At 41.4% G+C, this 13,474-nt stretch overlaps 3 protein-coding genes across 4 annotated transcripts; all 3 read right to left on the minus strand.

Moving 5' to 3' along the window:
* Nucleotides 1–173: 173 nt before the first annotated feature.
* On the minus strand, nt 174–3,518 carry zgc:171971 (uncharacterized protein LOC569690 homolog). 2 transcript variants are annotated; one of them, XM_033984829.2, is made up of 9 exons: nt 3,224–3,518; nt 2,765–2,985; nt 2,626–2,672; nt 2,385–2,536; nt 2,136–2,242; nt 1,936–2,023; nt 1,600–1,841; nt 1,208–1,339; nt 174–1,135 (listed from the first exon to the last, which is right to left on the minus strand). In XM_033984829.2, the coding sequence occupies exons 2-9, from the start codon at nt 2,939–2,941 to the stop codon at nt 1,004–1,006; spliced, it is 1,077 nt and encodes a 358-aa protein (XP_033840720.1). In that variant the 5' UTR covers nt 2,942–2,985; nt 3,224–3,518; the 3' UTR covers nt 174–1,003. The 2 variants fall into 2 exon arrangements, with proteins under 2 accessions (XP_033840720.1, XP_055085506.1); XM_055229531.1 differs by having other exon boundaries at nt 2,765–2,980; nt 3,224–3,469.
* Nucleotides 3,519–5,457: 1,939 nt separating this feature from the next.
* On the minus strand, nt 5,458–8,743 carry LOC117387382 (ectonucleotide pyrophosphatase/phosphodiesterase family member 7-like). The gene is made up of 5 exons (XM_033984882.2): nt 8,466–8,743; nt 7,887–8,032; nt 6,983–7,615; nt 6,223–6,466; nt 5,458–5,742 (listed from the first exon to the last, which is right to left on the minus strand). Exons 1-5 carry the CDS (start codon nt 8,713–8,715, stop codon nt 5,633–5,635), a joined length of 1,383 nt encoding a protein of 460 aa, XP_033840773.1. The 5' UTR covers nt 8,716–8,743; the 3' UTR covers nt 5,458–5,632.
* An 847-nt stretch (nt 8,744–9,590) lies between these two features.
* Nucleotides 9,591–12,574, minus strand: LOC117387687 (monocarboxylate transporter 4-like). The gene is made up of 5 exons (XM_033985225.1): nt 12,352–12,574; nt 11,892–12,035; nt 11,216–11,799; nt 10,367–10,547; nt 9,591–9,910 (listed from the first exon to the last, which is right to left on the minus strand). The coding sequence occupies exons 1-5, from the start codon at nt 12,572–12,574 to the stop codon at nt 9,591–9,593; spliced, it is 1,452 nt and encodes a 483-aa protein (XP_033841116.1).
* Between the last annotated feature and the right edge of the window lie 900 nt (nt 12,575–13,474).

Below are 13,474 nucleotides of genomic sequence, written 5' to 3' on the forward strand. Positions count from 1 at the left end.
AAAACTGATGTGACACAGAGTGGTACCTTTGGTAGAAGTTATTGGCATAGTTCATTATGGCTCAATTATGATTATGAAGTGATCTGTGCCCTCAAGGAATGTAAAGTGTAAGATACATTTTCATGATGCAATAAAGTTCAGCATACACATTTTTACAAAACAGTAAATGTATTTCTACTGATTTACCAATGTTTAAACAAAACAAATATTTTTAAAGGAATTACATAATTCTAGTGCACATTTTAAAAATAAAAAAGACCACCCTCACTAATAGCTGGGTGTCAAGCTCAGCTAATGAGGATCACAAAAATACCCAATGAACAGTCCAGTACAATGAAATACCAATTCTGTAATTTTTCTGGGAAATCGGTATACAGCATTTTTAAATGCATGATGATGACCTGATGACCTTGTAATTACACCCATAAACCATTTGAAGTGTCAAAGCCTGTCAGATACAACAATGAAGTTATAAAAACAGTGTATACAACTGCCTAATTCAAAAGGCAGCTGAGTTAAGTGGACAGATTCCCATTATACATTAAGTGGGCAGGAGCATGTAAAAAATGTCTCAAACAGGTTAAAACGGTCTTACATTTGTATTGTGCATGACAAGCTTAAAGGTGCACTAGGTAACTTTTGGAGAGGCCAGTCACATGCAAGTCTCCATGGAGATAGAAAGTTTAGAACATTAGGCAAAACAATAATATTTCCATGGAGATGAACAGGTGGTGAGCTCCTTTAAAAAGTATATTTTCATTATTCATTCACTCACTCTCCACACTCAGCAATGGTAAACTACTTCTGTAGTCAAAGCTGCCATGAGGTGGGCATCGCCTCCTCTGACCAGCACCAACCACTCTAAACATTACATTTACACAGGTAAGGTGGACGGAAGTGCCCAAAGACAGGAAAGCATGCACTGATTGGAGCTGGGATTGACCACTTGACCACTGCTTTTCTAATGTAACTTTTAGCTGCCATTTGCTTTAGAAAATATTTTCTAGGGGGGTTTGGTCTCAGAATGGTCAAGCAAAGTCTGAAAAACAGGAGACAAAACAAGCTTGTGACTGACATTCCCCAGAACCATCATGTCTCCGGAGCGGCCCTCGGACAGACGCACCGACACGAGCTGCTGCAAGACAAATGGTTGAGGTGAGCATAAATATATCCATATGTCACATGCTGTTAGGGGGCGCTGCGGTACCTGCAGGAAGGAGAAGGCCCCCCCCTCGGTCACATCCATGCTGATGTCTCCCAGCTTCAGCACCACTTTTCCTGATTTCCGAAGCTGCAGTTTACCCAGAAGGCCCTCGGAAAAACTGGACAGCACTGGTTCCTGAAGGCACCATGAAAAGCAGGTGTGAAAGTATTGATGCAGTAATGGAAAATGTTGCTTCATAGTTTTATGTTTTGCTTTTGCTGACAAGCTCCAACCATGAAGAGATTTGGAAAACATATAGTTGCTTGTTTTGTGTTAAATAGCATTTTTCTCATGGCTGTTACAGACCCTCTGATAAATTGATGCATACTCTCACAAGTACATAAATTATACTTCTAGTAATTGTACAAAAGCCCAACTGATGATGTAAATCTTACTTGTGTTTGCAGGCTTATGCCTGCCTTTCCCTGTTGTAGGCTGTCTCTTTTGGCTGGCTTTGAGAGTCCATAGCTGGCAGTGTCTGGGGGTCTTGGTCCTACAGTTTTAACAGGCATACAGTCTGGCAGCTGCATAAAAAAGAGTTCATCTCTGCCAGACAAATGCAGATCACTGAAGAGCTCCACCAGGGATGGCTGCTTTGCCTGACACACCTCCACATTTCGACCACCTGTGCTTTGAGCTGCAAAGGACCGAAGTAATCAGCTGTGTTAGAATAGGAATATAATAATATACTGTAGTTAAGACATGGAGCGGGGTGCTCCGCAAAGTCCTACCTGTGACACTCAGAGATGGAGTGTGTTTTAAGGGAAGCTGAATGGGCTTAAGTTTAGAGCTGTTCCTCAGAGTAGGATCATCTATAAACTGTAAAAGACACAGGCACCACACCATTAATTTACAGTAGGGTTTTAATTTAAAGCAGAATATGGTTTAGTTTGGTCTAGTTTATATAAATTAAAATGGGAGAAATGTGTACATCATCTCTGTACAGCTTGCTTAAAGCTGTATGGCTGTCCTCCTCTGGCTCTCTCTTAAGCTGGTCACACGGGAGACTGCTGGACTCGGGCAGAGTTGTGCCTCGGCCTGGACAAACGTCACATATTCAGAGCTCTCAGAGGGGCAGAGGGCTAAATGCAGAGGCACACAGAGGGACAGTGGGCTGAAACAGAGGGACAGACGACAAGACACAGAGGGACAGAGGGCTGAACGCTGAGGTAGTCTGAACCTGTTCTCCGTGTGCAGGCCGCTGGGCCCTGCTCAAAGATGGAGTGAGACTGAATAATCCGAGGCTTCTCTCTCTTCACTACCCTCCGCTCTTTTCTCTTCTCCTCTCTCTCCAGTCTTTGTTTTGGCGATGTGGTCATCTGTATCTTTAGTCTATAAAACAGCCAGCAGCAATCAATACATAGGACAAGACACTGGGAACTGAAATATGCAATACCAAAATATAAATTAAGATTACTTACTCATCTTTGCTCTTTCTAACTACATGGACATTTGGTTCAAAGGTTCTCTGGTCCGGAAAATTCACATTAAGTTATATTACAGCTCAGATACTTGCAAATACGCAATGGAGTACTTTTTTAAAAAGTCCACAATGCTTACCCGAGGCTTTTTGGGTGCCCCTACCAGGGTCATATCCCTGGTTCGCAGGGACGCCAGTCTAGCAGGACCTCCGGTAGAGCACGGCGCGGTCCTGAACAGACCCGGAGAGAGCGCTCTGTTAACGGAGGAGAGGTCGAGCATCTTGTCGGACTGGGACGGGCCGGTTGAGTCAGTCATTCTGATCTGTCTTTAAATACTTCCTTTTACTCATCTGCACTGCCCTTGTAGAAAAGGGGAACATTGTTCTGTGTCAGTGTTTTTCTCAACGCTAAACAACAACTGACCCGCCTCCATTTTAACTTAGCATTAGCTGAAAATACAACTTCAGGAAAGAAAACTTGAGTTTGATTTACGCGCCATGCACGATTAGTGCACAGCATAATATGTGTGGCTACACACGGCTACATTTCAGCTTGGTGTGGGTTGCAAATAGTTGTAGGTGTATAATAAGGTGCTTACATAGTAATAGCTTGACATCCTTTTGATGCAGAGCAGGCAGAACATTCAGGCCTACCAGACTTCACTTAGACAGAGCGACGAGCACACGCGTCCTGCCGGGTCCTCGTCGTTGGTCCAGGTCCGTCGGAACCTGGCTTTAACCGGGACATGGTTCTGTTTCTGTGAACCTGGGTGGTGGTCGACGTAGCCCTCAAACGCCACAAGCTTAGCGCTTTAACATGCGTGCTCCTGCATGAGACGCCAGGGGGCGCAATATGCAAGCACACGGCATCAATATTACATGCTTTACACCAGGGGTCACCAACCTTTTTTAACCTGAGAGCTACTTTATGGGCACTGAGTCATACGAAGGGCTACCAGTTTGAGACGCTCTTCTGAAATAACACGTTTTCTCAGTTTGCCTTTAGTTATACATTATTAATAATGATAAATGATAATCATCTATGTGAACACACTGATCATGTTGCAAGACACTGATCACATTAATGATTTCTCAAAATAATTATCAACAATGAGCAAGGAGGGAAACAGATATCAGTATTCAGCATTTTAACTTTACTAATCTTAGTAATTGTTAAATTTCCAGATGACACTTACATCACTACATCTCATAGGAAAAGTGTCCCATTTTCACTATCCATTGACAAACCTTTTTAACAAAACATAAATAATATACATTGCACCATGTTTCATAAAGTTATCAATTATGTAATGTCAAAGAAAAATAAGCTTACATATCTTTTTAATAAATCTCGGTTGCGTTGTGTGACTTTTTCACCGGTGTCGTGAAAAAGGCCTGTTGTTTACCCAAAGCTGCGTTTAGCTCTGGGCTTGTTCTGCCCATAGTGCGCGTCCCCGTGGGGAGCGCTCGTCCCCGTGGGGAGCGCTCGTCCCCGTGGGGAGCGCTCGTCCCCGTGGGGAGCGCTCGTCCCCGTGGGGAGCGCTCGTCCCCGTGGGGAGCGCTCGTCCCCGTGGGGAGCGCTCGTCCCCGTGGGGAGCGCTCGTCCCCGTGGGGAGTTAGTGTGGAGTTTTGTGAGACGTAGTGAAGTGTCCCTCCACATTGTGCCGCTTTGCCGTCACCACAGTCGCTCCGCAGATGAGATACACGCAGGTTTCTTTTACAGTCTTAAATCGTTGTGAAAGTGATCTCTTTATTTTCTACCATGTTTTGGAGTAAGAAACTGCATTCAGCGCATCCTCACAGCGCTCGCGAGCGGAGCACTGGTTTTGTCACGCTCACAGTACTGACCTTTGAAGTGAGTAGGTCAAAGTTCACCTTAACTTATCTAAACTTCACGTATAATGAACATATGTTTAAGATATTGTCATTTTTAAATCAATATAAACGCAAGGGTGATTTAAAAAAAAAATAGCAAGAGAATAAAATTAAATTTTAGATGCAGCTCATTAGTGAGTTGTGGTACTTTTAGAACCGGTCTGCGGGCGACTCATGTGGGGCTTGGGGGCGACATGGCGCCCGCGGGTACAGGGTTGGTGACCCTGCTTTATACCATGGAAACTTTATTGCTTTGCCTGGAATGTTCCACAGTATGTTTATTTCCATAGGGACTTAGTAGCCTGTGGCCTATTAAAATATTAAATGCATTACATTATATTCAAGGCCCTCAGAGGGGTGCTTGTAGGTCTACCATGTGCCGCAGATTAAGAATCATTGGTCTGACTGTAGCACACAATTATCAAGGCCCGTATTGAAAACCAAGCCCAATCAAAGCTGATGAGTAATGATAAGCATCTTATAGTTACCAACTGTAAGTTTATTTGATAGATGGCAGATGTGATGTGTTCCCCCTCTCTTCTCCCCTCACCTGGCCTTTGTTCAGGCTCACCACTCTTAAATGGCTCACCCTTAAAACCAAAACAGGATATTACCTCTGTTCTATTGCTGGTCAATTCAGTGGCTGTGTAAATGTAGCTGTTTACTGTGCAAAGGCTGTTCACTCTTGTATGGAGGTGTCACTTTACCTGCACCTTCTCTATAAATATTTCAACTATTATCTTCAAGCATTAATTAAAAGTACAAGCTTTAAATTACAATGTTAATAAAAAATATACCCTTGCAAAACTAAAGCCATTATCGATACAAGATGTGCTATTCAGCAGTTTGTTTTATGAAAGTGATAAGATTAAAGTAGACTTTATTGCATCTGTCACCATTAAACAATTTAACTCTTTAAATGTGAATTCTCTTTTCATGTCCATGTATCATTTTCCACTTTTATTTATATTTCTTAAAATCTGAAGAAGGTTAGACACAAATATACAACAATATGACATGGATACACAGCTGTAAAGGTGAATAATAATGATTCATTTCACAGTCCTAAAAATAACTACACTTAGAGACATTGCAGTAAGTGCAAATTACTTCATGTCAGTTTGAACCTGTGGTCAGTCTTTGGTCCTTTTCCAGATGTGGTACGTGGCAGTGATGATGAAGATGAGTAAAAAAAGGCCCACAACTGCTGAGAGGACTGTCACCAGTGTCCTGGGTACCCCACCTACATGTGCACAAAATAGCACAAGATTAGAATAGCTCAACAGTGGGCACTTCTGCTTCCAAATGTAAAATATGTATTACTTTGTCTCATAGATTTTTCAAATACAGTAAAATCAGCTATGAGGTAACTCAACCCTCGACACACTGCAAAGTTGCTTTTACATTTTTCCCCCATCAAGTATTAATATTAGTTATTTTGGCTGAATACTTAGTCAGTTGTTAACCAGCACATGTTTCGTATATGGCAGCTTCTGAGGCATATTGGACATTATTTAGCTCACTAATGAGCATTGTGGAGTGAGGGTGTAAATGTTGTACTTTACTTAATTATACTGTCCCAGTGATAAGTCTGGTTTAGTCACAGTACCGTGTTATATACAAATAAATTATACAATCATTTAACATACTATTCTCCTGCTCATGGATGTGAATCACACAATTTTCTTTACATTTTGCGCATTTGTATTGTGTTATTACATACTGTTATTAAACCCTGTGTTTCCTTCAGAAACCAGCATGGCTTTGGTCCTCTCCAGGTGTCCATCATTGACCTCCGGTTCTATCCCCAAAAGGTGGCACATGAGTGGATACACATCTACCAAGTCAAAGGGCTCCACCAGCAGGTTCTTATGGAAGTCTGGACCAACTGCTCTGAAGAAGGCCTTCATATCCAAGATCTCATTGTCAAAGCCATGGTCTCCTTTGTTGTTTTGCAGTGGCAACAACTGTGTAAAAAGAAGGTGGGGAAATTAACATTTCAAAGCATCTCAGCCCATCAAAACTAAGCTGTTATGTTTTTAAAAGGTTCCAATCTTCTAAAGAAAACTAAATAAAGTGGTGAGCTTATAATTTTTTTTAAAGATGAAGTAAGATAGCAAGGGCACCTTCATACTCCTTGTTTGAGCCCAGTTTAGTCCTATCGGTGTATGTAGTGTGAACAACATACCCAAGATACTGACTTTTTGATCCTTTAACATTTGAGTGAGCAGCAATGTATCCTAGACATTACAATTTCTCTGTAGATATGTAGATCTTACCTAGAGGTGGGCGTTCTGATGCTATAAAATTAAATCGTAACCTGACCCTACCGTTTCACATCTACTGAACCTATTGGCCATCCTCCATGATGCTCTGAGTGAGTGACAGGTGGGATGAAACCTACCACAGTGAAGTGTGAACTCTCTACTCTATTGTCATACCTTAAATAGTGGTACGGCATAATTCACCATGTTTAGACTTACCCCATTGATGACATATCCTGTGTCTGAGATCAGAATGAGGGGCAGGAGGCGTGGGTGGCTGCTGTAGTGCAGTCTGGCTGGGACATCATGTTTCTTGTAAACCTGTAGATGTGGGTGACTGTTTTTCAGCGCTTGGTACACAATCTCCAACTTCCCCTCCTTAGGCAGCAGCATTCCCAAAGCTCCATAGTCGAGGAGCTGGAATTGTATGTCCCGAAAACTGAAGTTTGGGATCTTGGACAGGAGGATTTGCTGGATTTGCTCACCTTTCAGTACATTGGTCATGCCATGGTCCGCAGTCATGATCACGTTTATTTTTTCAGTCAACCCAAGTTGCTGAAGCCTCTCTCGGATGTAGCCCACTGTTCGGTCAACCTGTTGAACCATTTCCTTCACCTGTGGAGAATCTGGTCCATATTTATGTCCTGTTAAATCTGGCTCACCAAAGTACAATGTGACAAAGTCCAAGTTTTGCTTCTGGAACCAGTCGATGAGGACCTTATCGATGTTGATTCTCCATTCGGTTTCATTTGAGTGATTGTAGAACTGGGGTTCGATCTGCCGATACATTGCTGTCTCTCCTTGGTAAGTTGCAGCTGTCCCAGGAAAATGCAGAGAACCGGTTTTAAGACCCTATTAAAATACAAGAACAAGAACCATCAGCAATGTGCACCCTTAGAAAATATAGTTGAAGTACAGAAAATGAAAAAGAAAATCTGTGTGTTAGTCTAAATGAAGTTGCCTGCCTTTCCTCAGATGGCATGATATCAGAAGATCTTTGTGTTTCAAAGTTGATGATTTGAACTTAATTGACAACCCATATAACTTTCCAAGTATTAAATTATAGGTGTAATGTAGGTGTAATATTTAATTTTGCTTTATAGTTTGTATAGCTGCAACTAACCTGTCTCTGTGCCGTTATCCAGATGGGCAGGCTACCATTGTCCCAGTATGAGTCAACAAACTGGGCATCGTAGTACTGTTTCTTCTCTTGAGTAGTGGTGTTGAACCACATGTTGTGAATTACTCCATGGTTCTCGACATAACGTCCTGTAAATACAAACACATGTCAACAGCAGTGAATGTAGTTTTTATATGAGCAGAAGGACTCCAGTGAAGATATGTGTCTGTAGTCTCAGTGTACTTTGTGCTGTTCAAAGCTCAGCTAGAGAAGGCTTGGTCTTTACTGATCATGCCTAATGCCTTTAATTAATTTCAATTTTGCTGAGTGAAAGGAAGTTATACATTATAAAGAATAAATAATTTTATGTTAAACATTGGAGAAAACAATAAAGGACTACTGACCTCACCCAGGTAGCCTAATTAAAACATTACTGACTATTTCAAATGGCTGAATACTGGAAAGCATTGGACAAATGTAAATAGCACCACAACACTCCTTGCTACTTAACCAATCCAAATGTATGTGCTTCTGAAGATGGTAGCTCCTGACTCAGTCTATTCTAAGTTGTATGTAGTGTACCTGTGAGCATGCTGAAGTGGGCCGGGCTGGTGATGGTGAGGAATGGAGGGGTCACATATCGGGCCTTCACTCCATCTTGGAACATTTTATCCAGGTTTGGGGTGTCCACCTCGCGGTCATAGTCCCAGCGAAAACCATCAAATGAGATAAGCAGTAACTTGTTCCTCCCAGAGCCAACCGTGTGATGTGTGGGTGCAGCGGTGCAGAGGGAGCTGCTCAAGAGCATAAGCCCCAACGTTAACATCTTCATTTGTCCAGTGAGCTCCAACCAGCACAAGTACACTAAAATAAATGTGTTCAATCCTTTGACTTCGCTCTTATCAGCTAGCTGTTATCTGTCACACGCACAAGGTTTATGGTTTTGTTACTGTATATTGAGAAGCTAATTAATAAAATAAATATTAAAAAGTAGCAGAACTTGTTGCTGTACTGAACTTTGTATGATCAAATTAGTAACACTATGCATTGAGTTTTCTCATACTTAATTTCGAGCCATTATAGTAAAACAAAATCTCACTCTCTAAGATATGACAAAACTTCATATATTTGTGCAGCTTTAATAATATTTAATCAGTACTATGTCTCATTGTTCCAACAATTACTAATGTAAAACATCAACTCTTCAAAAACATTTCTTCTGATCTTTTATTATTTCAGTAGTATATACATATAAAATTGTATGTACCATCAATAGTGTTTTTCTTCAGAACAGTTTCATACATCAAAAAACGGTAAAGCAATACCTTTGATAGTATTTTGATATAAACTATAATCTTTGTTTACCATGACTATTAGCTGTTCCCGAGCAGAAATTTAGCCCGCCTCCTTTCCTGTTGACTTCTACTGACTATTCACTGCTGAGCTCTGCCCCCAATGCGGTTTTGTGTTTGGTAATAGATTATACAATATTCATGGGTTCCTCTTATATATGACTTTTTGAGTACCTTTTACCATCCCAAAAATATAATATTTAGTTTTAATTGTTAATTGCAACAGTCCTATTTTGTGGATCCTATGTACAGGGGATGACAATGTAAGGTCTTGACATCTAAGAATATTATTCAGGTTGGATTTGTCCTGTCAGAAGTTACCCTTGACTCAGGCCTAAAGATGTTGTTATGAGAACTATGACTGTGTTACATCAGTATCTGTGTGAACAGGGACAGCAGGTGTTGCTTCCACTTTCTCCATGTCTTCAACAACCTTCTCCATCTCTTTGTCACCTCGCAGATCCCCTTTCTCATCCTCTGTCAATACCTCATCATAATGCAGTGTGTCCTTCGCTACAGCTTTTACACTCATCTCAGTAGATGCTGAAGGAGCTGTACGTTTGGTTTTGATGCAGAGGAAGTTTCCCAGAGCCAGGAGTAAGGCAGAGAGTGTGACCTCAGCTCCAGCCAGCAGAAAGGCATGCATATACTGGTGAGTAGCATCCAACAGACGACCTGCAATATACAGGGCACTTGACTTCATAATGGCCCATCACTGGATATGTTTCCAGCTTTTTCTATGCTTGTCTTGTGACAACATTTCAAATAGAGCTGCTAAACTAGGCAATGCTTGAAGGCCTAAAATTGAGAGTGAGAAGAGAGGAAGAAGAGGACTGGGGAAATGTAAGCTCATAATATCTGCAATAATTCTATATGATTTTTAGTAATGCACAAAGGGGTGCTAATTTATTACAACCCTGAATGCCAGCACATCTTGATTTCTTAATCTTTTATCTTAATGATAAAATATATTGTCATGTTTTCTATCATTTTTTTAATAATTCATCTATGAAAAAGTGGTACATTCTCTAAATAAGTGGGAAAAGGGACAGGGGCCTAAATGGCTGTGCCTGACAAACAAAAGAGTGACAGGTGGTCACCCTAAACTCCACAGCTCCATTTAGTTCTTACCTGCACCAGGTGGTCCGACCAGCACCGCCATGGCCTCCATGAGCAGCACCAGCCCAATGGCACTAGAGAACTTCTCTGTCCCGACCAGAGCCATAAGAACCTCAAATTGCAGAGCTCCCACCATGCCATAAGAGACACCAAAGAAGACACAGAACAGCACCAGGCCAGTGTATGTGTTGGCCTACAGACAAGAAAAGATTACATTTCATTGTATTATTATTGTAATGATCTGATATTTTGTGATTAGTTCAGAGTTAACAACTTTTCTTGTTTAGAGACTGGCTCTACTGAGTTGGGACTGCTGTTGTTTTGTTCTTGTTTTGGTGTGGGTTATGGCCTACAGTTGCCCTTGTGTTCAGAAAATAAACAACCAGAAGAAATTTGGTGTGTTTCCTTACACCAGAACGTTACATTATTTTATAAATAAAATGTAAAGGTAAATAGAAAAGTGCAATTCAGAGCAATCAATGTGTAGTGAGGAGCAATAAGAAGTGTAGGTATGTGCAAATATAGAATTTTTAATTTTAATTTGAGATGTAATTATTGAATTTTAATTGACATCAAGTTTCTGTAATTCCTAAAAGCATATGGTTTAGAGGAGACTTAAAAATCTGGAGTAAGAAATCAGATTTTTTTGTTCAATGTAACCGATTAAAAGTCTGTCTTGTTTATGTTATGTTATCTTTAAAAATACCTTGTCAAATAAAAAATTGTGATCGAGCAAAGTGAGCTAAATAATGTGATTAATTTTTTCCTCATATCGCCCAGCCCTACTTTCATGGTTCTATTTTACCATTCTAATGAGGAATTCCACTGACTTTTGAATGAAATAAATTACTTGGCTGTTACCTGAGAGCATATGAGGTCAGTGCACCCGTTGAAGATCATGGCAAAGCTGAAGAGGTAGACACAGCGTGGTCGCACAGACTTCATGCCTGCGACAAGCCCACAGATGGGCCGAGCAAACATGTCCACCAGGCCCAGGATGGTCAGCAGCAGAGCCGACTTGGTGTCTTCGTAGTTCAGACTTTTAGCATAGTTTACGACAAAGACTGGTGGCACAAACAGACCCAGCACCATGGTGGAGGCTGCTACAGTGTAGATTATGAATCCTCTGTCTTTAAATACGCTGAAGTCCAACAGTTTTCTTTTAGTTTGGACCTTCTCTGTTTCCAGCTCCATGCTCTTCTTTGGGGGCAGTAGGGGCCTCATGAGGGCTCCGCAGGCACAGCAGTTGAGCAGCAGTCCCCCCAGGATGAGGAAGCCCCCCCTCCAGCCATACTGGTGCTGGAAGAACTGTCCCAGAGGAGACAGACAGCACAGCGCCACTGGGCTGCCTGCTGCTGCTAGCCCATTTGCCAAAGGACGTTTTTCATTAAAGTAGATGTTGAGCATTATGAGAGAGGGCTGGAAGTTCAGAGCTAGACCCAGTCCTGAAGGTGCATGTATGGAAAATATTTAGGCCAATGACAGATGTGTCTGTCATGTGTTTAAGAAAAAAAGTGGCTATAGACATTGTTGTTACCTGTTATCATCCCTGTGCAAACATAGATGTGAATGACACTGGTGGCGAATGAAGCCAGAATCATTCCCAAAGAAGCCAGGAGCCCACCCACCATCATCACGGGCCGGCAGCCATATTTGTTGACCAGCACACTACACAGGGGGCCTGGACAAAAGTCTGACTCAGTCCCAAATTACAGACACATTTCCCTTCACTAAAGCCTATGTCTCTGTCAGGCAATTATGACAATGGAAAATGAATGACTAAAAAGGTGTAAACTTTTGTACAAATAAATGTGAACTTTTAAAACCACAGCTGGGCAGTTTTTTGAAAGACTCCTTTTTTAATGCTGCCTCTTTTGGTTTGTGTAATTTGGGAACAGTTGCTTTTTGTACTGATCATTGTCATCTATTAAGATAAAAATAAATCCCATATAATATCTGCAGGTGTTATCTCTTTCAGTACAAGGAGTGAACTGTACCTGTGCCGTACAACATGGCCAGCAGGATGGAGGAGATCCAAGCCATGTCACTGTAGCCCACTCCAAACTCGTGGATCAGCTCCTTGAAGAAAACACTGACCGCTTTGGGGAAGGCGTAGGAGAAGCCTGTGATTATGAAGCAGCCAATCAACACTGCCCAGCCCCAGCCGCCATCCGGAGCCTTGACCCCTGGGGGCCCCAAGTCCACCACTGCACCACCCATTCTGCTCCTGACGTCTGCAACAGCAAGATCACAATACACCTCTATATGCTACCACACCATGTTTTCATGATGAGCTCAACTTCTCACAATAACTACTGTATCACACACACCATATTAAGAAACGACATGTACTCTTCTCTACAGGGTAGTTATAACCCTGGATTAGGTCTGATAGATTTGTCATAACTTTAAAGTCTTGTTTATTAGACTCTACATCACAGCAGATGCAAAACACAATTTAAACAACATGATAATGTATGAATAATGATGTCTGAATTTCAGATATATGGTCCTACCTGATGTCCTGCAGCCCCAGCATCTCTGGCACGTCAACAGCTGAGTTTTAAGAAGTGTGCTCCGCCCCCCGTGTCTCTCTCACTTTCCCTTAACCCTTAACCATTGACTGACTAAACGATACTTAGTTTAATAATTTTGGGAAATATATTGCATTCACAAAATATGTCTTGCATAATTCACACACTAAGAAAAAAACTTTCTCCCAAAGCGGAACCAATGTGGCACACTGTTGTTAGAGGGGGCTGGTTTTAAAGAACGAACCGTTGCCTCAACAACCACAGCAAACGGTTTCTGATAATTATCGATCTATTAAACGCTGACAATGCACAAGTGCGCGCGTATAAAACATAATTTAATGGCTTTTGCTTTCCAAGTACACGTGTAAAAAATTCGTACACTTGGTAAGTATCAATCCAAATGCTTTAGTGTATTAAATAAAAGTTGATATCCACACAGTCCGAGTAGTGCAAGAATGGACATAATCTTTAATAAAACTGTCTGCCATTGTTTATTCCCAATTATGTAGCCTAAAGTATGCTGAGTTTGCTCTACTTTTTTGATATTCAGCCTACATGTATAATTGGTTTGTTTTTAGTTATTCGT

Source organism: Periophthalmus magnuspinnatus, chromosome 19 (genome assembly GCF_009829125.3).
Source record: "Periophthalmus magnuspinnatus isolate fPerMag1 chromosome 19, fPerMag1.2.pri, whole genome shotgun sequence".
Classification (NCBI taxonomy): Eukaryota; Metazoa; Chordata; class Actinopteri; order Gobiiformes; family Gobiidae; genus Periophthalmus; species Periophthalmus magnuspinnatus.